The sequence below is a fragment of the Macaca thibetana genome, chromosome 7 (assembly GCF_024542745.1).
Source record: "Macaca thibetana thibetana isolate TM-01 chromosome 7, ASM2454274v1, whole genome shotgun sequence".
NCBI classification, from domain to species: Eukaryota; Metazoa; Chordata; class Mammalia; order Primates; family Cercopithecidae; genus Macaca; species Macaca thibetana.
Window position 1 is genome coordinate 5609096 of NC_065584.1, and position 26412 is coordinate 5635507.

At 46.4% G+C, this 26412-nt stretch overlaps 1 protein-coding gene across 11 annotated transcripts in view; it reads right to left on the reverse strand.

Moving 5' to 3' along the window:
• Positions 1-283: 283 nt before the first annotated feature.
• PPP2R5C (protein phosphatase 2 regulatory subunit B'gamma) overlaps positions 284-26412 on the reverse strand; it is a 167621-nt gene continuing 141492 nt past the window's right edge. For 3 of the 11 annotated variants that reach the window (XM_050796719.1, XM_050796729.1, XM_050796724.1), the window contains 6 exons: positions 25419-25589; positions 20444-20571; positions 17317-17418; positions 15255-15327; positions 9866-9982; positions 284-2875 (listed from right to left, as the gene is read on the reverse strand). In XM_050796719.1, the coding sequence (XP_050652676.1) occupies positions 2744-2875; positions 9866-9982; positions 15255-15327; positions 17317-17418; positions 20444-20571; positions 25419-25589 (723 nt within the window). In that variant the 3' untranslated portion in view covers positions 284-2743. Of the gene's footprint in view, positions 2876-5248; positions 5659-5767; positions 5840-9865; positions 9983-15245; positions 15328-15635; positions 15725-17316; positions 17419-20443; positions 20572-25418; positions 25590-26412 lie in introns of those variants that run through there. The other 8 variants (XM_050796721.1, XM_050796726.1, XM_050796720.1 and 5 more) reach the window with 7 other exon arrangements.

The following is a 26412-nucleotide window of genomic DNA, read 5'->3' on the forward strand; positions in this document are numbered from 1 at the left end:
GAGCCAGCTTGCCCAACACCATGGCTAAATTTAGTTTCATGATGAGCAATAAAATTCACATGTTCTTTATTTAGTCCATATGATACACCGTCTCTTAGTTTTTGAAAATTAGATAAAAGAGCATATTAAATGGCAGGTGTCTGAAGTTTCTCTTCATAAACAAGGTCAAAACAAAAAGTTCTGAATTACAAAATGTTAAAAAATATGTCGGTACTTAACATTTCACTAATGCATAAAGTTACAGGTATTTCCTAAAGAAAAATAATTGTGCCACTTACCTATATTTGCTGTTTCTATGAATTTTTTTATTCTGTACATAGGACATTTTGTACAAAATATGAAGTCTACATTTTTATTACTTATTACCATAAAACAAAGATACAATGTATGTACAATATTAAAAGGAAGCCATACTAAAGCCACACTAAAAAGACACTTGGAATAGTGACATTTCTGATGTACAGATACATTCTGGAAAGAGTGAAGATGCCAAACGCAGAACTTTATGAAGAAAAACAGTCACCGGTTTATTTTCAATGTAATACTTTTGAAATCAGTTTGGTACAGAATAAACAGTCTCTATACAATGATATGTAAGCTGACAATTAGCACAGGAGTCCAAGTACTAACTAGGGAACCTTTAGGAGGCCAGAATATTAAGTAATACTCTTGCCAAAGAAAATTGGTTTCTTTTCTTTTTCTTTTTGGTGAGTGTTTGTCTTCAATAAAGAGCAGAAAGAAAACCTAGACAAAAAGATGTTCTTACACACTGAGCTTTACACAGTCAACCAAACATTGATATTTTGCTTTTTCCCTAGGGCGAAAAGAGAGTCTTCCCAGAAACCTCTCTCACAAACATACTGAACATCCAAAATCAAGGATATTTGAGAATCTATCAGCTAAAGACGGAAGTTCAAACAATGGTATATCAAAATACATAAGACGCTGCTTTATACAATAAAAAGCACCCTTTTTCCCTCAAAAGGAGAAGGCATCAAAACTGTTTTTTTGAATGATAAGTTTTCAGAATGGTAAAATGGAGAGATACTCGTCAAGTTTCTCAGGAAGTGTTCATCTCACAAAGTGGACTTGTCCACTTTTAGCTGGGGCAGTCTTCGCATTTCATACCTGCACTTGCTCTTGACACAAGAAGTCCCCTCCCCCCAGGTGATTTTCCTCCAAGACACGAGGACAGAAGCATTGCCAGTGGCTTGAAATGACAGCAGTGGGCAGCAGGCACTAGAGCTGCACAAGGAGCAATGTCTGCTTCTCACAATCTTTAAAAGGATACCCGAGACCTCGATGAAAAACCAGATCCTAAAAAAAAGCCAGATTTTGTCTTTTATGCATCAAGACACTTAACATTAAGTTATATAATCTTATGCCAGAGATGAAAGAAACTAGAATCACGTGTTTAGAATAGCAGTACACATCTCAAGTAGCTTTCAAGCAGGATAAATAAGTCAAAATACTGGCCACCCTGAGAGAAATAATGAATAGACAAAGCACTAAGTTTAAAGATTTTTCTCCTTGTGCTATTCCATCTAAAAAAGCTCAGTACATGCAAGGAAGTCTGTGGAATACATAGCAGCATTTGAAGACCGATGAAAACTCAGACACTGTATTTTCCTTACGAGGTGTTGATAATGTGAGCTCTTTGCAACAGAAAGAGCCCCACTGAACATCATCCTCGCTGGTGCCTCCTCCAAGCTCTCAGAACCGCGTTGCAGCCTTTGGGGAAGGCAGCGGCACTGCCGGTCCCGTGCAACGCTGTTGTGTTACTTTACGCTCAAAGGCAGCTGCAGTTTGCGTTAGGCTAAGAACTGGCTTAACTCAAAATGATTTGGCTCTAACTTTCCATCACATGTGGAATTCTTAGAGACTATAATTTTATGAATTCAAGAGCCTTGTTGAAGGTCAACAATGTTTAAGTTGATGGAAATGAAATCTGCAAATAACAATATGAACACATAATTTTTAAACTCCAATTTCTGTCAAGGTAGACAGAGCAAGCTCTTTTAAGATAAATTTCAGAGCAATCTCTTTTAAAATAAATTTCTTCTACAAGCTTACTCCTGGAATCCTGGAGTACCACAGACTTGGAAATATGGCTTTAGGTACACACAAGAGAAGGAGACACGGTATTCATGTCACTCATCAAAGTGAAGAGACCCCTTAGAAAATACCAGCGGTTGAGGATTGTCCTTTTCCCAGTACGTTGTGTGAGAACTCGAAAGCAAAGAGCCATTTCACTGAGATTGAAAAACAAACAAACGAGAACTGCTGGCGTAACAATCGCGTGGAAACCATTTCAAAGGCTGTAAAGTCTTAAAAAATAGGTCATACTTTTTAAAGTGTTCCTTTGATTTGGAAAACATTGACGTTATCACAGAACCACCTATGTTAAAAGATCCTAAGTTGCATTTGGGAGAACATGAAGATGAAGGGCAGGGTGCTTTCCTATAGCTCTGACTTTGTGAAATAGTCTGACGTGGACTATGCTGGGGTGGTGACGACACTGTGAGGACACCGTCGTCAACCCGTGGCTCTGCCAGCGGGCTCTGGGAAGTCACCATTGTTTGAACTCCTAATCTCGCGCTGAGGCGGACGCACGTTATTGCCTACAGAACGGGGTCCAAGAAAGCTTTAAGTGTAACTGATTGGTATGGCACAGAAAGTATGTATTTTCTACAGAATCCAGAAAAGAACTGGCGGGCCCAGCCCCGATGCGGCACCCCGGAGGCTAGCGGCCGTCCTGGGAGGCCAGCTCATCAGCCCTGCAGTGAGCTTCCAAGGCTTTCTTGGTGTGGGGGTCCTGAGGCAGCTCGGACTTGCGGCGTGCAAGAGGACGGTCCTTCTTCGGATCTTTCTGTGCCTGGAATTAGAAATGCAATGGCGTTGGCTACAAACTAAGCTATCTGAAAAGCAAGCTTACTTCTGAGGTGGAAGTCAAAGGATAACCTCGAGGCACGTGTGCCTCACCCACTCACTGTTGGCACCCTGGCCACAGGGAAACGGCGTATGTCTTATCATGGAAATACGCCAAAAATGTCTTGCTACTAAAAATCGTGACTCGTGTGAGGGCCTGTGTGTTCAATACTGGCGTTTTGGTCTTCTGAAATGTGCAGTGCTTATACAAAGGACTCAGTACCTCTAATTTGCATAATTCATGCATTTTAGTAAATCTCATAAGTAACCTATTTCATAAATGTCATTAAAGCCGTTTCATCGGCATGTCCCCTACAGAAGCATTTCAAGAAGTAGAAATTTCCGGCTGGGCGCGGTCACTCACGCCTGTAATCCCAGCACTTTGGGAGGCCGAGGCGGGTGGATCACGAGGTCAAGAGTTCGAGACCAGCCTGACCAACACAGAGAAACCTCGTCTCTACCAAAAATACAAAAATTAGCTGGGTGTAGTGGTGCATGCCTGTAATCCCAGCTACTTGAGGGGCTGGGCAGGAGAACCGCTTGAACCTGGGAGGTGGAGGTTGCAGCGAGCCGAGATTGCACCACTGCATTCCAGCCTGGGTGACAGGGCGAGACTCCACCTCAAAAAAAAAAAAAAAAAAAAAGAAGTAGAAATTTCCTTGGAGGCAAAGAAAAAAAATGAATGAAAAACATATTTAAATTGGATTTCAAACATCTATCAAATTGAAAAAAAAAAAAAAACTCTCTTCTCCAATCCATTGTCTTCGTAAAGTCTAGGAAATTTTGGTTTCACTTAAAAAAAAATTAAGTGAATCCCATTTCTGCATGAAGATTTGGATAACTGTATCTGCAATAAAAGGGAAACTTAATTTGGAGAGTTTACATATCAAAGCATCCATTTCCACGAATAAACACATAATCCAGTTTAAAAGTAGAGACACTGTGTTAATACCAATATTTTGAAACAAAACAATAAACCATCTAAATCATCCAAACATGATGTATATGCCAGACTTGACGGCCAGTTAGTTAGAAACTTCTCTGGATAAAGCTTCTTAATCAGAGTTAAGTCTTCCTTTTTGTTCAGTGTATTCAAAGAGACTAAGTTACTTTGGTGGTACGTCTAGCAGACAAAATTTAAGTGAATCATTTGACAACAGAAAGAACACAAGCCTCACAGATTCCAGATGTCTGATTTTGGTATGGATGTAAAATACATTTTCCTTCGCTTTAATGAAAAATTCAAGGATCTGCAGAAATCCTGAATGAAAAGTTCAAATTTTTGCTAAGTGTTTCCCAGCAGGGTTCTCTGCAAATGTATCGATGAAAACAGCAATCAGGTCAAGGTTTAAAAAGAATTTTGTGTCACATCACTTTAGGATGATTTCTAGAAATGTTATTTGAATATTCACATTCACTCATGGTAGGGGCAGGACTTTGGATTTGTTTTCCCCCTGGAAACCAGCGTGAGGGTTTTGGGAGAATCTTCCACTTCTGGAGATGGTGAAGGTCACGGTCCCCTCACCCATCACGGTACTTGTGAGAGCGTGTTAGTGTGTGAGGATGCAGAGCATGTCTACCTTCAACCCATGAGAAACTCAGAGTTGAAATCCTACCCTGAATTTTATGCCCATTCTATGTTGATCTCTAAAACAAAGTAAAGCAAAACAAAACCAAGATTTTTATATACTTAAAATATGTAATTACAGCTGCAATAGGCACTCCAAAGAGAAGAAACATTTTCCTAGAAAAAGGCAACAGTAAAAAGCTTGGAGCTGCAACCAGTGAATGCAAACTGAGAACACACACATGACCCGAGAGCTTCTGAAAGGACAGAAAACCGGTGGACATATCTGGGCCTTTCTGCTTAGACATTTTAAATTGAACTGATGTGCAAAGCAGAGAATAATTTTACTATCCACAAGGCAAAAAAATGAGGACAGGAGGCAGGGAGAAGACAGCACGCAGACGGTGGGCGAGGAAGGGCCGGCGGAGGGGATGTGCAGGTGAACATGCTGGCAAGGGCGGAGCGGACCGCGGGAGACACAGGTCAGTGAGAGGCGGCCTCTCTTCTGCAGCCCACGGGCAGACCCGGAAGGCTCAGTGTAAACCCTAAGTGCTGAAAGAACACCAGGGGTTGGGCATACATGGCTATGCAAGTTTTCTTCCTCTTTAAAGGTGTACATTCAAACTTTACTACTTAATTTGGGATAGAAATAATCAACATTTCTTAAGGGACCAAATTTCTTAAAAAAATTTTTTTTTAAATTAGAGACAGGGTCTTTGTCACCCAGGCTGGAATGCAGTGGCGTGATTACAGCTCACTGTTGCCTTGAACTCCTGGGCTTAAGGGATCCTCCTGCCTCAGTCTCCTGAGTAGCTAGGACTACAGGCATACACCACATGGTTGGCTAATTTTTTTTTTCCTAGAGATGAGGTCTTGCTGTGTTGCCCAGGCTGGTCTCAAACTCCTGGCCTCCTGGGTTCAAGTGATTCTCCTGCCTCAGCCTCCCAAATAGCTGGGATTACAGGCGCCCACCACCACGTCCGGTTAATTTTTTGTTTTTTAGTAGAAGCGGGGTTTCACCATGTTGGTCAGGCTGGTCTCGAACTCCTGACCTCAGGTGATCCGCCCACCTCGGCCTCCCAAAGTGCTGGGATTACAGGCGTGTGCCATTGTGCTCGGCCTCCCAGTCGCCAAATTTCTTTCTTTGTTTTGACCATCACAAGCTGGAATGACATGGACAAAAGGGAAAATACTTCATGTACATGTTAACTCGTCAGTTCTTTTCCTGGAGAACAGGCCTTCCATGTGCTCTATGCGCTGAATAATGAGTACCTGCACTGACCACCTTCCGTCTCTCTACACCTTCCTTACTTGCATGGTTGGTGATGCTTTTCTCCCGACCAACTGTTAAAAATGAGAATTGCAAACATTTTAAATGTCTGTGATATAAATGCCATTCACATGATATGTGCTAGTTTTCTTTGAATGTTCTGACTAGGGTTATACTAGTTTCTTGAAGGAAACGTAAATAAAGGATAGGTAAATACATGGTTGATTTCTCCACAAAAATCCAGCCTACTCCATCCATCAGCATCAGAGCCTGCTTCCCTCTCTCCAGCTACTCCTTCAACCACCGCTCACACCCGTCCCAAGCCAACCCTCACGTCATCTCAGAGAAATGTGAAATGATTTTGGAAAAATAAAGTTAGCTGAAAATAAAATTAAAAGGGCATTGAATATCTTCAAATGACTCTATATAAAAACCAAAAAAGCTTAATTTTTAGCTATAATTTCTTATGTCAATTTGGTCAACAAATTGTGCACATACATTTTTCCTGCATCCTGGTACCTTTTTAAAAAAAAAAAAAAAAGTTTTGAGAGTCTGAGTCTGGCTCTGTCACCCAGGCTGGAGGGCAGTGGTGCGATCATAGCTCACTGCAGCCTTGAACTGGTACCTTCTTTTTGCTTTAACAATAGTGCTTTTCAGAATTTTAGGAAAACCACTCCAAACATTTTTCAACTTTAGAAAAGTTTATTGGCTGGGTGTGGTGGGCTCACGCCTGTAATCCCAGCACTTTGGGAGGCCGAGGCAGGCAGATCACTTGAGACCAGGAGTTTGAGACCAGCCTAGCCAACATGGTAAAACTGTCTCTGCTAAAAATACAAAAATCAGCTGAATGTGGTGGTGCCGGTAGTCACCGCTACTTGGGAGGCTGAGGTGGGCAGATTGCTTGAGTCCAGGAGGCCGAGGCTGCAGTGAGCCAAGACTGCCACTGCATTCCAGCCTGGGTGTCAGAGCAAGACCCTGTCTCTCAAAAAAAAAAAAAAAAAAAAAAAAAAAGGAGTAGAATTTATCATTTCAAATATTATACCTAGACACTGCACTCCATAAATACCTTCATCTGGATATGTTGAATTCAACTGATTCAACTGATCCACAGAAATCTACGAGGAGTCAGGCCAGGCACAGGGCCTCACACCTGTAATCTCAGCACTTCAGGAGGCTGAGGTAGGAGGATTGCTTGAGCCCAGGAGGTTGAGGCTGCAGTGTGCTGTGATCGCTGTGATCGTGCCACTGCACTCCAGCCTGGGTGACACAGTGAGAACCTGTCTCCAAAAACAAACAAACAAAAACTATAAGAGGTCTTGGAATTGCATAGTGTTATTAGTCTTCCAACTTCATTCTTTTTCACAGTTGTTTTGGCTATTCTACATCCTTTGCATTTCCATGTGAATTTTAGAATTAGCTTTCTCAATTTCTTGAGGATAAAAGCCTGCTGAGATTCTAACGGAGAGTATGTTAATTTGGGGAAAACTGACATCTCAATGATACTGAGTCTTGACTCAGGAACACAATTCATAGCGATCTAAGGATGAGGTGAGGGAATCACTGTTGTAAGAATGTCAGTCACACAGAAAACCCGGTGACAGAACACAATTGCAAGAACTGTGAAAACAAGGAAGCAGACATGCTACAGAAGTTCTCCAACAACTGTCCTGCCTGTGTGTGTATTTAGAACTAGACAAGTGGATGGCCACAGGACCTGTTCCTTCCTGTCACCGTATAAGGTAACCCTCCCAGGAGGGGACGTGCCCCTTTCCAAGGGCAGTGGACAGACCGAGCAGCTGGAAGTTCCGGGGCCCCGAAAATCACACAGATACTAGGGCTGACTTTCAAACGCAGTTTTACTCAGGGCAGAATGCTATTTTGGTTTGCATTCTTGATCGAGTTCTTGATCTACTACAGAGCAGGACCTAAATTGCAAATATGTACATACCTTTCAGGTACATTACATTTTGGACATAGTTTATTCTTTGTCTAGCTTTAATTCTAACCTAAGTCAAAGGCTACACCAAAAAGAAAAATTCCCCAACCCTAAGCTATTTAATGTGTAAGAATCGTTTTTTTGTTTTTTTTTGTTTTTTGTTTTAAAACAGAGTTTTGCTTTTGTTGTCCAGGCTGGAGTGCAATGGCGCGATCTTGGCTCATTGCAACCTCCACCTCCCAGGTTCAAGCGATTCTCCTGCCTCAGCCTCCCAAGTAGTTGGGATTACAGGCACCTGCCACCACGCCTGACTAATTTTTGTATTTTTTAGTAGAGACAGGGTTTCACCATCTTGGCCAGGCTTGTTTCGAACTCCTGAGCACAGGTGATCCGTCTGCCTTGGCCTCCCAAAGTGCTGGGATTACAGGCATGAGCCAGCACACCCGGCCAAGAACTGGCTTTTAAACTGTGTATAGCCTCGTGTCTTAACACTAACTGTGGTTTCCTTCTGTGTGCAGTAACAAGATCAGCTTACAAGTCTTTAGCAAATTTGAAGCCACAAAAATCAAAATGGCAAAAAGGCGACCTTAAATCCCTGAGTTAAATAAAATATCAAGAAGGGAGAACATTAACACTCCCACAAAGAGAGAAATATACACAGATTTTCATATTTGTGATGAAATCTATTCATTGCTAAGAACATTCATTGTGAGGAAAGTATGGAATCCAACTGAATTAGATAGAATATTAGTTACCGATGTTCGGAGTGTTCAGTGGGCTTTTCCACTGTATTTCTAGTACTTTCAGGCTTTGATGAGCTAAAAGCAGCATTCAGTCATCTATTTTGCTCTTAACCTGAGCTGAGGAATTAGAGGGGCAGAAGAGACCAATGACCGTGGCTACCGTGGGAGCTTGGCACCATGAGCCCCTTCCTGTGCAACTCCGAGAAAGCAGCTGGGACCAGTGCAGCCCCACTGGGATATGGCGCCAGCCATGTGCTAATTCCCCATCTTCTAGGAGTCACATTCAAAATGTAAAAAAAAAATGGGGGGCATTCATTTAAATAATATATTTTATTTAATCTAGTAAAGGAATAAAAGAATGGCCACTCCACAGGCAGGGTGCCTACTTTCACTTTTCACCTCAGAATTTTAGAACAGGATGTCTTCAGGAATTATTTCCCTGGTCAAAAAGAGGTTCAAGTTTCTCAGGGAGAAAGGCCAATGTCTCCAGACCACTTGGGACTCCTTTTTTAGTTTACAGGCATTTGAAACAGGGAGGGATGCTCAGGGAAACACAGCAGTTGAAAGGCTCCTTGAACTCAAGCAGGAACTGAGTAAGTTGTCCTAAGTGTCTACAGGCCCAGTTGAGGAATAAGAGTGGTAGGAGGCTCTCTTTGAATCGGGGTGATCTACATGTTTATTCCACAACAAAGGAAAGAAAACCACTCGAGCAGGGCTGTTACCTGAGCTGGCCTGTGACATAAGCACTGAAAGACAGTGCCCGGGAGGGGGTGAGGGGGGCGAGGGGGGCGAAGGGGGCAAGGGGGAGGGGGGCGAGAGGATCGAGGGGGATGAGGGGGGTGGGGGGGGGGAAGGGGGCAGGAGCAAGGGTGGTAAGGAGGCAAGGGGGTGAGGGGGACGAGGGGGGGTGAGGGGGCAAGGCGGCAAGGGTGGTGAGGGGGCAAGGGGGGAGGGGGCAAGGGGCATGAGGAGGGCGAGGGGGGTGAGGGGGGCGAGGGGCATGAGGTGTCCTGGGGAAGGGGTTGTTAGCACCTGCTGTGAAGAGCTAAAAGGGAGCATCTCTGGGCCAAAGCAGAAGCCAGAGGGCTGTGAAGGAAAAAGCGAGGGGTGGATATGGCTGTGAAGCTTTCGATTTTGCTGGAGTTAACATTTAAAGAATAGTTAAGAGTTGGGATTACTACTACTGTTAGTAAATGGAGATACAAATCTTAGGCACATACTTAATCCTTAAAAACTGTTTCTAGTAATTTGATCACTAAGATCTATAGATACAGTATTTCCTATAGGGCTAGCAAAATTTAATTTTTAATTTCAGCTTAAACAGAAGGCACTGATGCAAATCACATCGCCTACCAAAAGTATGTGCATTTCTTAAGCAATTATCTGTCATGGGTGCCCAGCTGAGCTCAGTGCACTTTTACCTGATGAGCCTCGTCCTTCACTGTCTTTCTCAGCATCTGCACATCTTCAAATAAAGGCCCATCTGTCTCCATTGCAACCGGAATGCTCACGGTGCTGGCTTGACTATACACTGTGTACTGCAATGCAAAGTGTGGAGTCACTCTGTTAGGTGCCCAGGCTCTGAACTCCAAGCTTCTCATCCTGGCCAGGGACGCATCTCCCCTGCCACCCCCCCAGGGCCCTCTCCCGCACGAAGCTCACTCAGTGGGACACTCGCCTACACTTGCAACATGACGCGCCTTGCTGACTTCTGAAACCAGAAAGCACTCAGTGGAGACAGCAAAGCAGCTGGTCCCCTCCTGGCCCCTCTGCACCTGATGGACAGTGACCCATACCCTGGCCCACACCCCACAGCCTCTGCAGTTCTGACCACGTGAGCAGCCAAGCGCGAGGGCGCGCCCTGGGCTCGGTGGCGGGAGCTGTCTCACCGCTGGAACCCTCACCTCTGGCCGCCCATTCTTTGCCAGCGACCTCCAACCTCATGATTCTCTTCCCTTTCCTCTCACGATCATGTCCTCTCATCAAGGCAGCTGGCATGGTTCTCTCTCCCCTTTATCCCACTTTCCCGGCTTGCTTATGAAACCCTCTCATCACATCCTGGGTGACTTGCTCTCCACCAAAACAAACACAGCCTGGGTGAGCCTGACGTTCCCTCTCCATTCACTACGGGTGGCCCTGGGACTTCTTCACTCTCCCTGTGCTCTGGATGGAAATGCAGATGGCTCAGCCTGCAGTCACTGGGCCCGGCTGACTCCGCTTCCATGAGTGTAGTGCAGGGGTAAGGTCACCCTGGAGGGTGGCTGCGAAGTTTCCATGAGACAGGGTGTGCGGGACAGCATGACTGTGACGAGCGTCTGCTCGCTTTGAGGGCACAGGCGAAGGAAGCGGCACCTGTGTCTGCTGTGAGCGGGGCGCCTGTTTGTCCTGCATGGTCGTGTGTGTGCTGCCACCCTCACCTGGCTGATGGGGGAACTGGGACATGGAGGGGCTGGTAGCTTGCTCAGGGCCTCTGAGCTCAGGAGAGGGGAGCGGGGGTTCCTGCCCAGGCTGCTCTCATCCACACCCCTCCATTCTCTGCCCAGAGAGTCCCACAGCTTCGGCCTCTTTCAGGCTGCACCCCCGTCACAGCAGCGCCCTCCTGCCGACCTGCTTCACCCTTGCCCCTCACACCCCGCCAGCCCAGAGCAGCTCTGTTCTCAGCCACCGTCCGGTGTCGGCCCTCACCTCTGATGGAGCCTCCTCTGGCATGAGGCCTATGGGTGCCCTCTGGCTGCTAAGCCCTTCCCGGCCTTGCCTCACTGGACCTCTCTGAGGAATGAAGACCGTGAACGCCATTATTCAGCCCTGAACCTGCACCCTCTTGGTCTCTGTGACCCCAGCCTCTCCTCCAGGCATCTTGGGCTCCTTCCTCTGTGGGCCACCTTCAGCCTTTTCCCAACCCCCTGCCCCTCCTCATTCACCCCGGCTTCCATGCCTCCAGGCCCAGGCCCTGCTGCTCAACTCTGGACCCACCTGGCTTCCCCTTCCTCCCAAAACAGCCGGGGCGCACACCTTCGGCTGGGTTCCTTCCTCGAATGCCAGTCGGACCAGGTCCTCAGCGCCCTGTGCCTTCACTCCCACAGCTCCGCCCAGCACCACGATCTCCACACATCTCCACACGCGTCCCCTACCCCAGCGGCCCCAGCACTCCGTCCATGCTGCGCCAGAAGAGCTTGCAAAAATGCAAGTCGGGCTGGGCCATGTTGCCCTTATGGCTCTTTAATATCTGCTCACATTTTGAGGGAATTCTGCTCCCTCTCCACCCTCACCTCTCAGCACATCACACCAGCCCTCCCCATAACTGACACCCCACCAGGGCCAACACTTGCCACCCACCATGTCCCTGCTTTTCTCTACCTCTGCCGCGGGCACCTTCCCTCAAGTCTGACTGGGTGACCCCCTCAGTCAAACCAAGAGGCCAGGCCCCTGTACTGTGTGTGTCTTTCTTTAGAGATGGGAACGAATAAGCCGGTCCTGCCATTTCCAGCACACTCCCCCCGGTGTCTTCTTAATACAATCTCATCATCTGAGCTGAATTCACCTGCCTCTCCTAATGGACTGTAAGCTCCCTGAGGCTGGGGGCTATGTCTTGTTCTCATCTTTGTGTCCTTAGAACCACAATTCAGGACACAGCACCTTGTCCTCGAGGGGGCTCAGTCAGGTGGGGAGATACAGAAACCTAAGTGGCTGCAAGACTCCTGAGACTTGCGGGGACTGTTTCACACCAGCACTTCTAGAGCTTCTGACTACTCCAGGCGACAAGCAGTGCTTTCCACGGGACCCACCAACAGCCCTTGCTTGGAGTTTGGTTCACTTGGAGTTTGTCCTTGGGGCAAAGGACAGTGTCCCCACACGAGAATGCCACCAGATGTTCACAGCAAAATAAACCTTACATAGCGGGCACCGGCAGGAGAGGGTTCCGACTAGGAATAAAAATCTTCACTGAAGGCCGGGTGTGGTGGCTCACACCTGTAATCCCAGCACCTTGGGAGGCCGAGGTGGGTAGATCACAAGGTCAGGAGTTCGAGACCAGCCTGGCCAACATAGTGAAACCCTGTCTCTACTAAAAATACAAAAATTAGCCAGGCGTGGTGGCGGGTACCTGTAGTCCCAGCATACTCGGGAGGCTGAGGCAGGAGAATTGCTTGAACCCAGGAGGCGGAGGTTGTGGTGAGCTGAGATCACACCACTGCCCTCCAGCCTGGGCGACAGAGCAAGACTCCGCCTCAAACAAAACAAAAGAAAAACCTTCACTGAGGTGCATTCCTCACATGAGCTCCTCTCTCAAAGCAAAGGCAGGCATCCATCCCAACCCTGCCCCAGGCCGCTCACGGCAGTTTTGGTCGTTGCAAACACTGAGCCACAGCTACTCTGAGTTCACAGAAGTACCTGACTTCATTTCATACAGTTCCCACAAAAGCTGGGGTAAGTGAGTAGTAAAATATTATACGGCCCCTTTTGATGGATTAGGAGAAACACATTTATGTTAGACACTGCCAATATTTCATGATTTTAGAAAATTAAATCATGTGTGACATTAAAAACCCCAACAAAGCTGCCACAACTGCTCAAACAAGATGCAGTCTTGAGGGCACCGCAGCCTTCCCGGGTCCCCAACGCCTGCTGGGTACGTGCTGTCACGCGTTTGAGTGGATGAAGGCTCAGTCTGCAAGGACGGGGGGCATGGGGGAACACACAGGGAGTCCCTGGGAACCCACCTTAAAAACAAAGCCCGCAAGCCCATTCTCCACAGGCAGATCTGAGATGGAAAACCAAACTTTGAAAACCTGTTTTCACTACAGAAATAAATGGACTGTATTATCCACAAAATTGGTGACTTTTTGTTGCTGTTATAATGCGAAGCAGTGATGAGAATTTAGAGATTTTCTCCTGAGAATGAGAAGCAAGTACGAGGCCAGAGTTTCCAGCTCTGAGGTATTGACCCATGAAGTATTTTCTGTTTTGGAGACCATGTGCCATGCAACTAGAGCATGTGGATGAGACTCATGGGGACTGTGTCACAGATGGTGTCAACACAGAGATGAGGACAAGGCAGGGCTAAGCTCCCAGCATCACAGTTCATCAAAGCTCCTAGGCAAAACCACGGCATGCCTGCCATCACCACAGACGTTTGTAAAGAGAGCAACCAAAAAGCATACATAAAGTTACTTGAGAACATTCAGGAAAAGTTGAGAAAAAGAAAAAAGAGAGCAATACGTATTTTGGAAGAAACACTGGTTATGTACAGTATGTATGGGAGTGAAACTGGGCCATGTTTGTCAATACAAACAACCAGCTCTTGATTTGTAATGTAACGATTTTGTGCAATTTTTCCAATAAGCTATTTCTATATTCTAGGTACATAAAATCAGACCTTCTGATTCGCGTGTGTTTGTGTGTGTGTGTGTGTGTGTGTGTGTATTCATTTCTCACATGTTTTTGAGGCTATTGATTTCAACTGCATGTGTGCTGAGGTCCTTGACAATCCTGAGGACTGTCAGCACCTACTTTGTCTGTGGCTCTTCAGAACAAAGCAAGACAGGCACCGTAGCGTCAGGCAGGGCTGGGCCTTATAAACTTGCCCAGGTTTATAGTGTTACCATGTTTTAAACGAGTTTCAGTATTTTAAGCACACTTTCAACATAAATTCAATTCATTAAAGTAGATACCTATAGCTATGTACCTCAATTAAGGACTACACAGTTTTAGACAGTAATCTTAAAACAGCATTTGTATGTCAGTATGAATAAATACTGCTAGAAAAATGTTGGCTACCTGTTTTAGGTGGACTCAAGGGCTCACTATTAGAAATGTCATTCAGTTTTCCTGATCTGAGTTTCTTGATTGTAGTTTTCTCAGAGTATACAAACCAATATGTTGTTATATAGGTAAATATATACTTTTAACTTTATATTCATGTATAACTTTTTATTAAATGTCAGAGAAATTTAAAAACCAACTTAGATAACTGCGCACATCTCTCGCTAAAAGAAACACATTGTCCGGTAAAATCTTTTCTGGAGAGTTGAAGGAAAGCTTGAGAATTCTTAGAGTGGCAAAGATTCAGACAAAAGATTTTCTGAAAAAGATTTTCTTTTTAAGAGGCACTGTTATAATTAGGCACACAGAACATGAAGAAACAACTGTCATAATGCTCTAAGCATTTAGACCAGTGTACATCAAACCCAAAGACCATGACACCAGGAAGCCCTCCCGGACCCCGGCAGCCCCGGCAGCCCCGGGACGTCCGGCCGTCGGCGCGGACTCACCAGAGCACACTGGCACCCGCTGCTGGGGAGGGAAGGAGGGTTAGCTGCTAACGTGGCAGAATACAGCTAATTTGTAATGATAAAAGCCTGGGCTTACAGAAACCTCATACAAAGAAGAAGACATCAAAACGTCATACTTACTCTATTTCCAATCTAATTTCCTTTCTTTTAGAAATAATTTCATATGAAAAAGAAAGGGAAGTGCTGTTTGAGCGACAGCATCTATGACATTTGAGAGAGGAAGCATACATAGTCTTGGACTGTATTCGAGTTTTCTTTTTACCACAGTATATTAATCAGATTCAGATCTTATTTAAAAAGCAGAGAAAAAAAGTCAATTCTGTGGTAAAAACGATATGGGGCAAAATAAGTACTTGTACAAGAGGAGGGTTACAAAGTTTAAAAGTACTTTTTATTGCAGACATTTTCATATACAACGTTAGTGAAATCACGTCCCCCCGCCATGGTGAAGACATATATTCCTATCTTATAAAAACATTCAAGTAACCCTGGGCGTTTTCATGTTACTCTTTTTTAGTACCTGGGGATTGGCTTTGGCTAGATTTTCTATTTTAACCCATGCTTCTTCCCGTTCTTTCATTTTTAGCTTCTCTCTGAAAAACAGTAAAATGTCATCTGTGTTAGAGATGAATCAGACACAAGAACACGCTGAAGGGGCGAAGGCACAGGCACGTTGGGCACAGCCAGCGGCTCCTCCCGCAGCCCCTCCGCTCCATCTCCCCACACTGCACAGTGCTCAGCACAGCATGAAGAATGAACCGAGATTTAAACATGAGAAAATATCAGAACATTTAACATGACCAAGAATTGGAATTCTTAAAAGAAATCTAATCTAAGTAAGTCTTATGTCTCCATCCTTGCCCTTCCCCTGGTCGGTTGTTTCTTCATGGGACCTACATACTTCGATGAGAAGCTCATATATCCACTGAAGAAACGAGACTGCAGGACAGTGTAAAGCGACCAGTGTCAAAGGAGCCAGTATTCCCATTCCTACAATATTAAAAAGGAAACGTCTTAAGAGCCAGGAGACCTGGGTTGTTGACTGACTCCACTGCGATAGGCACGTGACTTTCAGTCAATCACTTAACTTGGATCCAAGTCTTTTTTTTTTGTGTGTGTGTGTGCGACAGGGCCTCACTCTGTCGCCCAGACTGGAGTGCAGTAGCGCGATCTCGGCTCACTACACCCTCCACCTCCCAGGCTCAAGTGATTCTCCTGCCTCAGCCTCCTGAGTAGCTGGGATTACAGGCACATGCCACGACCACCCGGCTATTTTTCGTAGTTTTAGTAGAGGCGGGGTTTCACCATGTTGGCCAGGCTGGTCTCGAACTCCTGACCTCAAATGATCTACCTGCCATGACCTCCCAAAGTGCTGGGATTACAGGTGTGAGCCACTGCGCCCGGCCAGGATCCAAGCTTTTTAACCCAGAAAATGTACTACACAACCTTTAAGGTCCTGTTGGGAAAGCTGTGGGATTCCATGAGAGGAGGATCCGCCGTCAGAAGGCCCTGCTGCTTGTGTGCTTCCCACCTGCACACCGCTCTGAGTTGTGTGCTTCCCACCTGCACACCGCTCTGAGCGCTGAGATGAGAACGGACCACGCAGCTGGCAGCTCTAGAGGAGTGGCTGGCCTGTCTCCCTGGCCCTTTCCTGACGGATCCGTTGTCTCTCACGCTCTATGGTTCACTTAGGTGTAGTCTGCATTTTCCCCCCCACACTACCCAGAATATAAACCCCAAAAGGGCAAGGATTTTTGTGGGTTTTATTCATTGCTATATTGCCAGAATCTAAAACAGGGCCTGGTGTATAGGTAAATATTCACGTATTTGTCTAAGGAATGACTAAATGGCAGTTGTTTCATATATATATACACATATACATACGCACATATATACACAGCGTATTTTGAATTACATTCGTGCAAAGCTTATCTACCTTAGCCAGTTAAGTGACAAGCAAAAAATAAAATCTGCCAATAGTCCATACTCAACTTGGAAGAAGACCTCCAACAACTATTTAATCACATTATGACTTGCACAGCCTAGGGACGAAGTACTTTGCCACTTAGATCATCCCTGGATACATGTGGGCTCAAAGACATGAGGGCAGGACCCTGATTTTGCAAAGCACAGACTAGATTCCAGAGAACGCCCACATTACTGAGTTAATTAAATCAGAATAAAGCTACATTGAAATGAAGATTCCTGCTCTCTTGTATAAACCTCACAGGATATAATTCAAATCCCTGCCTTATAAACATAAAAATGGACTACACATTATAGCCTTTAAGCCCAATATAGCCAAGAAAAGAAAAAATTCTGAATGTTAGATTCTTGCCTACATAAGCACTTATTGCAAAGATGATTAATCTGGCAATACAAGGGGGGAGAACCGCTAACTTTAGACACCGTTCTTTCAAAATACGTTATCATAACACAGTTTTAATTTGCTCTCCAAGTATGAGAGGCCTGGTTTTGCTTTCGAGTGAAGAATAACGTTTTAGGACAAAACAGTGGAAGAGGTTTACTTAGGATTAAGAAAAAAATCCTGGAAACAGTAATTTGTGAAAGGAACAACTCACTTTAGTTTCTCTGCTTTGAACTGTTGTGTACAGTCATCGAATAGCTTTTGGTTCATCTCCATGAAGAGCTTCAGGGCATTGTATATCAAGCCATGTATTGTCCTGTAAAGAAAACCGCACGGTGAGCCTGGGAGCACGTGTTCCTGCTGAGCCCTCGCCTCTCCACACTCAGGCTGCTCCATATTCCAACAGTCCCACATTGCACAGGTTTCCCAAGCTCTAAAAGGCAAGACCTGCTCATTCCCAGTTATTCATTTTCTGACAGTCAGCCACGCATCCGGAGACTTTCTTCAGCGTGGCTCTCACACAGCCACGGAGGCCACTCCACTTACTGTCTCCGGCTGACAGTGGCCAAAACCCACCTTGCTCAGAAACTGAACTAAAAACATTAAAACCTGAACAAACATGATTAAGACAAAATTATAAAGACGACAATAATGGCAATACTTTATTTCCTATAAATGTCAGTTTCTTTTCAGCTTATTCCCTGAGGACAGAAAAATTAATTTTAATAATGCCAACACAGAGCTTTGAAAGAGAAAATAAAATTAGCATAAAACAGCTTAATCAATGCTTAGTTCTCAGGCTCTGACACACATGGAGAAGGAAAGAGGCCAAACTGTCCCAACTGAGCCTCTAGGTGACTCTAGTCCTAGCTGCCATCGGACTGCAGCCACATAAGAGCCCCGATCCCCCAGCAGACACCAGCGAAAGCCTGCACAGCAGAGCCTGCTCGGCCCATAGGATTGTGAGCAACAATTGCCAGTAGCTAAAAAACAAATACCAAAAAACCTAACCCTCAAATCATAATTACTTCTTAATCCACTTTTTAATAAAACCCAAATCATACTTAGAAAACACTTAAAAGAACATTTTTTCTTTGCAATGGGCAGGGATTGAGTCAGTTATGGATTGTGCTGACTTTCATACCACACTAAACCACACACAAGAAACACGGCGACGCTCCAGGGGCTTCTGTTGCCATTGTTGCGCTCAATTAAAAAAAAAAAAATCAATGCAAGCCAGGCGTGGTGGCTCACGCCTGTGGTCCCAGCACGGTGGGAGGCTGAGGCTGGTGGATCACTTGAGGTCAGGAGCTCAAGACCGGCCTGGCCAACACGGTGAAACCGCGTCTCTACTACAAATGCAAAAATTAGCCAGGAGTGGTGGCTCGTGTCTGTAGTCCCAGCTACTTGGGAGGCTGAGGCAGGAGAATCACTTGAACCTGGGAGGCAAAGGCTACAGTGAGCTGAGATCGTGCCATTGCACTCCAGCCTGGGCAGCGATGGAGCAAGACTCCATCTCAAAAATAAATAAATAAACAAATTAATGCTATAAAGAACAGGCTGTTGAGGGTGGATGTGCTGCACTAAAAACTACAGCCACCACGCTATGGCCACCAGGGTCTTGGCTGCTGCTTCCACTGCTGTCAGCACGGCTGCTGGCCCTACAGACACTAAGCGACAGCAAATGCTTCCTCGGTGCCTATCATAAGCCAGGTACTTTATGCATTTTAACTGTATCGTAATCCTCCAACCAAGTGAAGATTGTTGCAAGGCAAAGCACTTTACTTTCTCAGTTTTTCCGGCTGAGAAAGATCTGGTGAGAGCTAACTTCCCTGGGTAGCTGGTCAGGAGGAAGGCAGGAATGTGAACCAAAGTCATCCTCACTCTGATCTGCCTGCCCTTCTTTGTTCAATTCCTGGGCGGCAACCCTCAGAGGACTTGATGCAAGTGGACTGGCTGGACCCTTGCTTGGGGGTCTGGCTCAGAGCTCCAGGGCTAACACCTGTCTGGCTGCTGCCCTGCAGAATTCTGGGAAGGAGGCAGTGCCACCGGCAGCCCCGAGCGGACAAGGAGAGAGGGTGCATGGGAGAGGGCTAGTCCGCCGGCAGTAGGGTGACTGTGCAGCACAGCAGGAGGGCTGCCCCAACAGACATTGGGAGTCAGGAGATCGCACTGGGCCAGAGTGCTGCTCACCAGCTTTGTGACCGCAGACTAGGCTGCGGATGCCCTCCAAGTCTCCCCTTCCTCACCCATAAACTAAGGGAGGAGGGCTGCTCTTCTTTAAGTTCTGAGTTATAATTACAATGTACATTGGAAAGAGATGAAAGAAGGTGGGGAAAGAAAAACTCAGATACTCATATTTCTTTAAATAACAGGAGTATTAGATGATACCATATTAATAAATAAGATGGCCTGGGTGCAGTGGCTCACGTCATCCCAGCACTTTGGGAGGCTGAGGTGGGTGGATCACTTGAGCCCAGGAGTTCGAGACCAGCCTGGGTAACATGGCAAAACCCCATCTCTACAAAAAATACAAAAATTAGCCAGGGGTGGCGGTGGGTGCCTGTAGTCCCAGCTACTCGGGACCCTGAGGCAGGAGGTTTGCTTGAGCCCAGGAGGTTCAGGCTGAAGTGAGCCATGATTGTCACACTACACTCCAGCTGGGGGGACAGAGCAAGACCCTGTCTAAAAATAAATAAAATACAAAATTTAAAAAAGAAAAATAAATAAATAACGTGGCACCCATATCAACAGTTTCCTTTTAAAGTCTCAGAAGACTATTGCTCAGTAAACATATTTATTCATCCTCTTTAAGTCAAAAGATGAAGGAGCGGAGGAGGAGGAAATGCTTTTTGCTCCTGGGGCAATGCGGCTGTGTTCAGGTCACCTGGCTTCCCTCTTTTTCTCTAGGGAGTGGCCACTGTGGGGTGGCTCCTGGCTCTCAGACAGGGGCTCCTCCAGGGTGCATGTCTGCAGAGCTCAAGAGACACCCCGAGAATTCGGCGGCCACTGTGCCCCTGCGGGGGCTGAGCTCCATCAGCTCCGCGGAGACCTTCAGCTTCTCTGCAGGGTGCTCAGGAAGAAGCCTAGAAGCTGCTGTTACTGGGAGGTGGCTGCAAACCAATGTGCCTCTATACTGGCTAGGAACGAAGGTGAGGTGGTAAAATCAAGGGCCACAGAAACAACCCACACTGCTACTTAATTTATAAGTCCACAAAGCAATTGACATTCTTGTTTCTTAACTGATATTTAAAATTCTGATATTTATTCTAACTGAAATAGCAGTAAAACGTGCCACATTTTAAAATGACTGAAAAAGATGGCAGCCAGTTCTTTCTTACTTGTTCCAATGGGTCTTTGAGTTGCGGTACAAGGAAGGAAACATGATGGGCAGAATCTTCGCTGCGTTGTCACTGATTAAACTCATGATGTATTCATTATTCCAGTAATAGAGAGCTCGCTCTGCCACCTGAAACACACAAGTGGATGGCTTGCTGGAGGTTGTGCCTGAGACATCGGGCAGCTGTCCTTGCTATTAAACCCATGAGTCGGGTAATGAACTACCTTGGACCAGAAAATTATGATTATTTCTATAAATTCAAAATATTCTAGACTGTGACCTGTAACCCTGAAGAGCCTTCAACAAAGAGGCAGATAATTTCTGTACATCAAGCAATCAAGAACATTGTCACACATTTCTCCACTTATTCAGTAAACATTTATGCTAGACGCTGGTTAGATGCTGAGGAGACAACTCGAAGTAGGCTGCTCCACCTATCCGTCTGCCTCCCCCATCTGTCAGGTCGAGGGGGTGCGCTGTGTTCTGCTGAGCGTTCGGCACTGAACAAAGCAAGGCAGAAATCCTTGCCTCCATAGAGCTTACATTCTAGAGGGGAGGAGACAGGTGATGGATGATTATTAATTTACTAGAAACGATAAGTCACACACAAAGGGCAGCAGGGCAGGGGGACAGAGAGTGGCAGTGTGTGTGGGGTGGGGTGGCTTCAATGGGGAGGAGGGGACACCTGAGCAAGGACCAGAGGGAGGAGAGGTCCTGAGTTGTCAGCACGGGGCTGGCTGAGGACAACTGCAGAGGCCAGTGGGGGCATGAACGAGAGGAGGGCAGGGGAACAGGGCCTGAGTGCACTTGCCCTTACTCATGGGAAGCCACTGGAGGGTGGTTCCCCCATTTTTCTTTTTCTTTTTCTTTTTTTTTTGAGACAGAGTCTTGCTCTGTCGCCCAGGCTGGGGTGCAGTGGCCAGATCTCAGCTCACTGCAAGCTCCGCCTCCCGGGTTTAGACCATTCTCCTGCCTCAGCCTCCCGAGTAGCTGGGACTACAGGCGCCCGCCACCTCGCCTGGCTAGTTTTTTGTATTTTTTAGTAGAGACGGGGTTTCACCGTGTTAGCCAGGATGGTCTCGATCTCCTGACCTCGTGATCCGCCCGTCTCGGCCTCCCAAAGTGCTGGGATTACAGGCTTGAGCCACCGCGCCCGGCCCCCCCATTTTTCTTTTCTTTTTTTTTTTGAGATGGATTTTTGCTCTTGTCGCCCAGGCTGGAGTGCAATGGCATGATCTCGGCTCACTGCAACCTCTGCCTCCCGGGTTCAAGCGATTCTCCTGCCTCAGCCTCCCGAGTGGCTAGGATTACAGGTGCCCGCCACCATGCCCGGCTAATTTTTTTGTATTTTTAGTGGAGACGGGGTTTTGCCATGTTGGTCAGGTTGGTCTCGAACTCCTGAGCTCAGGTGATCCACCTGCCTCAGCCTTCCAAAGTGCTGGGATTACAGGCACGAGCTACCACACCTGGCCCATCCATTTCTGTTTTTTAATTTTTTTTTTTTTTTTTTTTGAGATGGAGTTTCATTCTGTCACCCAGACTGGAGTGCAGTGGGGCCATCTCGACTCACTGCAACCTCTGCCTCCTGGGTTCAAGCGATTCTCCTACCTTAGCCTCCTAAGTGGCTGGGACTACAGGCACGTGCCATCACACCCGGCTAATTTTTGTATTTTTAGTAGAGACATAGTTTCACCATGTTGGCCAGGCTGGTCTCGAACTTCTGACCTCAGGTGATCCACCTGCCTTAGCCTCCCAAAGTGCTGGGACCACAAGCATGAGCCACTGCACTCGGCCCCCCATTTTTATAACTAAAACTTTCAAAAACAGACAAAGCTGCAAGACTAATATAATGAGTGCCCCCCACCTCCCTCCACCCAGATTCAACAACTGTTCATATCCTGCCCTATTTGCGTTTTCTCTCCATAGTCAACCAGCACGCATGTGCATGTTCCACAGAACTATCTGGGAGTTCGCGGCAGTCACCAGGACACTTGGCCTGTCCCCACCACAGCATGCGTGCCTCTGGGAAGAGGAGCTTCTCCCGTCTTACTACTATCACCACCTCCATCTGCACACAACTCACAGTAGCACTTGCAGCCTCTGAGCAGCGTGGGGCTGACGTTTCTCCTGCCAGAAGCCTACAGCTTAGAGATCCTGAGGTTGCGGTGCAGTGTGTATGGGTGGGATGCTGAGAATGGCGGGTGAGCCTGTGCCAGGCTCAGGAATCAGGGCCGATTCCTCAGAGGCAGTGAGCTGGGATGAACTTTGCAGAACAGCAGGGAGGCAGGTAATAGGGGAGGGGAGGGCACGCATGAGAGTGAGGTGTGGATTCAAAACAAGGCACAATCGTAGCACAGCTCCTGGGCTAGTTGTTACTTAAGAGTTCAATACCTTGTACTTTAAAAAGCATCCATCTAGGCCAGGTGCGGTGGCTCATGCCTGTAATCCCAGCACTTTGGGAGGCCGAGGCAGGTGGATCACTAGAGGTCAGGAGTTCAAGGCCAGCCTGGCCAACATGGTGAAACCCCGTCTCCACTAAAAATACAAAAATCAGCCAGGTGTGGTGGCAGGCACCTGTAGTCCCAGTTACTCGGGAGGTTGAGACAAAAGAATCACTTCAACCTGGGAGGCGGAGGTTGCAGTGAGCTGAGATAATGCCATTGCACTCTAGCTTGGGCAACAAGAGCAAAACTTTGTCTCAAAAGAAAACAAACAAAAAATAAAACCATCCATCCATCCATTCATCCACCCACCCACCCACCACCCACCAATATATGTGGGGGTAATGTTTTAAGCCTGATTTAGAAAATAGAAGCTTAAGATGCTTGATGGTTTAAACTTTAACTTTTTCCAGTTTTTAAGACCAGTACTTTTTTTGGGTGGGAAAAAAACATCTAAAAGTTAAGAATGAGCCGGTGCGGTAGCTCACGCCTGTAATCTCAGCACTTTGGGAGGCCGAGGTGGGTGGATCACGAGGTTGGGAGTTCAAGATCGGCCTGGCCAATATTGTGAAACCCCGTCTCTACTAAAAATACAAACATTAGCTGGGTGTGGTGGCGGGCACCTGCAATCCCAGCTACTTGGGAGGCGGAGAATCACTTGAACCTGGGAGGCGGAGCTTGCAGTGAGCCGAGATGGTGCCACTGCACTCCAGCCTGGGCAACAGAGTGAGGCTGCATCTAAAAAAAAAAAAAAAAAAAAAAAAAAAAAAAAAATTAAGAATGAGTTGGCCTTATGTATATGTGTCTGGAAAAGATTCTGGAATGTACTCTGTGCTGATCAGGTCCTCTAAGAAGCAGAAGCCAAGATGGGTGCAAGCGTGCATGGAGGACACAGATGAGGGCGAGTGGGGGCGCTGGGCCTGCAGCTGAAGGTCCGAGGGGGTCCTGGCACTCAACTCCCTCATCAGAGGCACAGCAGGCCACCCTGGCAGCCTTCATGCTCTGTTCTTGGCAGGGATGTGAAGGCTTCTGTGACATGTGGAGTGGCACCCACGCCCCTGGCAGCTGCATGGCCACCGTGGCTCTGCTTTCCCCACCTGGACTTCCCTTCCTCCTTGCCCTGTCACATGCTTTTATGCAAAACAGCACATTGTGAGTTCGCTCGTCCCTGTCTTCTCTCGGAATTCTGATGTTACCTATGTCGGTAGCTAATTTTGCATCTAGGGAAGGAGTTCAAGTTTTCAGGACACTTCCCACGACTGCCAGTGTCTCCTGTACTTCGACCAGGGCTCTGTGTCGCTGGTCTCTACAGTTTCTAGGAAACCATGCTCCTTTGTGCAAAGTGCTCACACAAGTCTTGAAAAACTATTTTCTCTGTAGGCCAGGATTGATGGAAAACAAAAAAAACAAAAAACCCAAAACATCATTTTCCTTTCTTAGTTCCTAATGTGAAAACTCACTGAAATTTATAAAATGAAAATAACCTGAATATTTGTAATGGAAGAGACCACGGCAGTTCCCTCCTTTAACCCGACTCAGCCTGGCCTCACTTTACTACGGCTGCCCATGCTCCAGAGCTTCTCACTCCTCTGTCACTTGCCTTCTTGTCTTAGTTTTGTTGGTTTCAATGACCTCTTTTCAAAACCATCTTGAAAGGCTCAGTTTGGAGGACCCCTCACTCTTGTGGACTTTTTCTAACTGCTTAGACTTGTGCTAAGGTAACTGCTCATGTGCTTCCGAGAGCCTGCTGCACACGCCACCTGGCCTTTCACGTTTGGCTGTAAGGTGGTGGTGTGACACGGTCACCGTCTTCCACTGCGTGGCCTGCTCCCTGGGCACCAGGAGGTCGTGCTCATTTTGTGCCTATTTTCACCTTGTTCATGATGAGTGCACAATAAATATCCGCTCAATGATGCAAAAGCACAGGTGGCTAGCACGTCCAACAGAGGCAGGCAGGCCGGGAAGGTGGGTGGGGGTGGCCTTCCAAAGAGGTGATGAGCTGAGGCTGGCTTGAAGGGTTAAGGAAATGGGGAAAAGAAAGTAGAAAGTAGCTCTGACCAAGGTCGTCCTCTCGCACAGGAATCTGGCAGTGACAAAAGTCAGAGCTGTCAGCCGTTTTGAAAGGTAAAGGGAGACGCATTTACACAATGTCAGGAATGAAGTGCCTCAGCAGCAAGGGCATCTCAGAGCCGAGGCTCTGACCACCTGTTGTCTATCAACATTGATGCTCAGGTGTGGAAAGGAAGGTTTTATGAACTTGGAAGCACACTGAACATGAAGACAAAGACAGCTTTAGAGAAGCCAGATGACTGCTCTTACTGAGAAAAAGTATTGCAGCAGAGGGGACAGGACGTTCAAGGGTATTCTATAGAATTCATAGTTGCAGCATCGTATTTGAAGTATAATTCAAGTAAAAACTTGGATTTTACCTTTAAATTGCATGAGAGGCAAACCATGGCCAGCTACACATGGAACTTTTCCTTTCCCAAATGAACACGGGAACAATTTCATCAGGTCTCCCCAAGCCCCACGTACCTGGAAGTGCGGGCTGGAGACACATTTGGCCAACTGCCGGAAGAGGGGCTCCATGATCTTCACAAATTCTGATGGTTCAATGACGTCTAAAATCTCTTCTAATTCATTTAAGAACATTACTTCTTTTGGACTGTGAGTCTTTGGCCAGTATTTGAGAAGTGCCATCACCACCTACAAAAGAAATGACACATGGAGTGACTGATGCCCACGAGGCCCCAACACCTGCAGGGGAAGAAGTCTGTGTTTTCACTGAGGTGGCCCCACTGCAAGGCAACACAGGAAGATGCTGCTGTCTTCCTTACGGAGGGAACAGTGACTCAGTCACTGTACGCGATCTTCTGTATTTGAGAAATCAGTCTGTCTGTCTGGGTATCTAACTATCTGACCAATCAATTTATTCAGAGACGGGTCACACCACATTGTCCAGGCTGGATTCGAACTCCTGGGCTCCAGTGATCCTCCTGCTTCAGCCTCTGAGTAGCTGGGACCACAGGCACATACCACCTGCCTGGCTTAATTTTATATACTTCAGAAATTATACAATTTTAATTTATATAACCCACTTTCTCTGATCAAACACCATTTCAGTAAGAGTCCATTCTTAAAAAAAATAGCAGTTGGGGCAATTTAGAAAGAATAAGATCAACGGAGAAAACACAGAGCATTATCAATTCATATGTACATTTTAGTGTGGAAGCAGCCGGTACTGAAACTGCTGGCCACGTGGACACAACCCATTTCTTTCTCAAATTTATCAACCATCCATATGTATTTATATACAAACATACATACTTTTGTATGCATAGACAGTGTTTTCAACTGTGTTAAAATATGTCAAAAATAGTGATGTGAACTAAGCTGACCTTTTTAACTTGCATCCACAGGTGCTGTGGTGGGACCCCGGGCAGGGCGCACTGTGCTCTCTGTGCTCACACTTGTAGGCGTCAGATGCAACAGCTTGAGCAGTGCTGGGCCTGCAGTGAGCAGGCTGCAG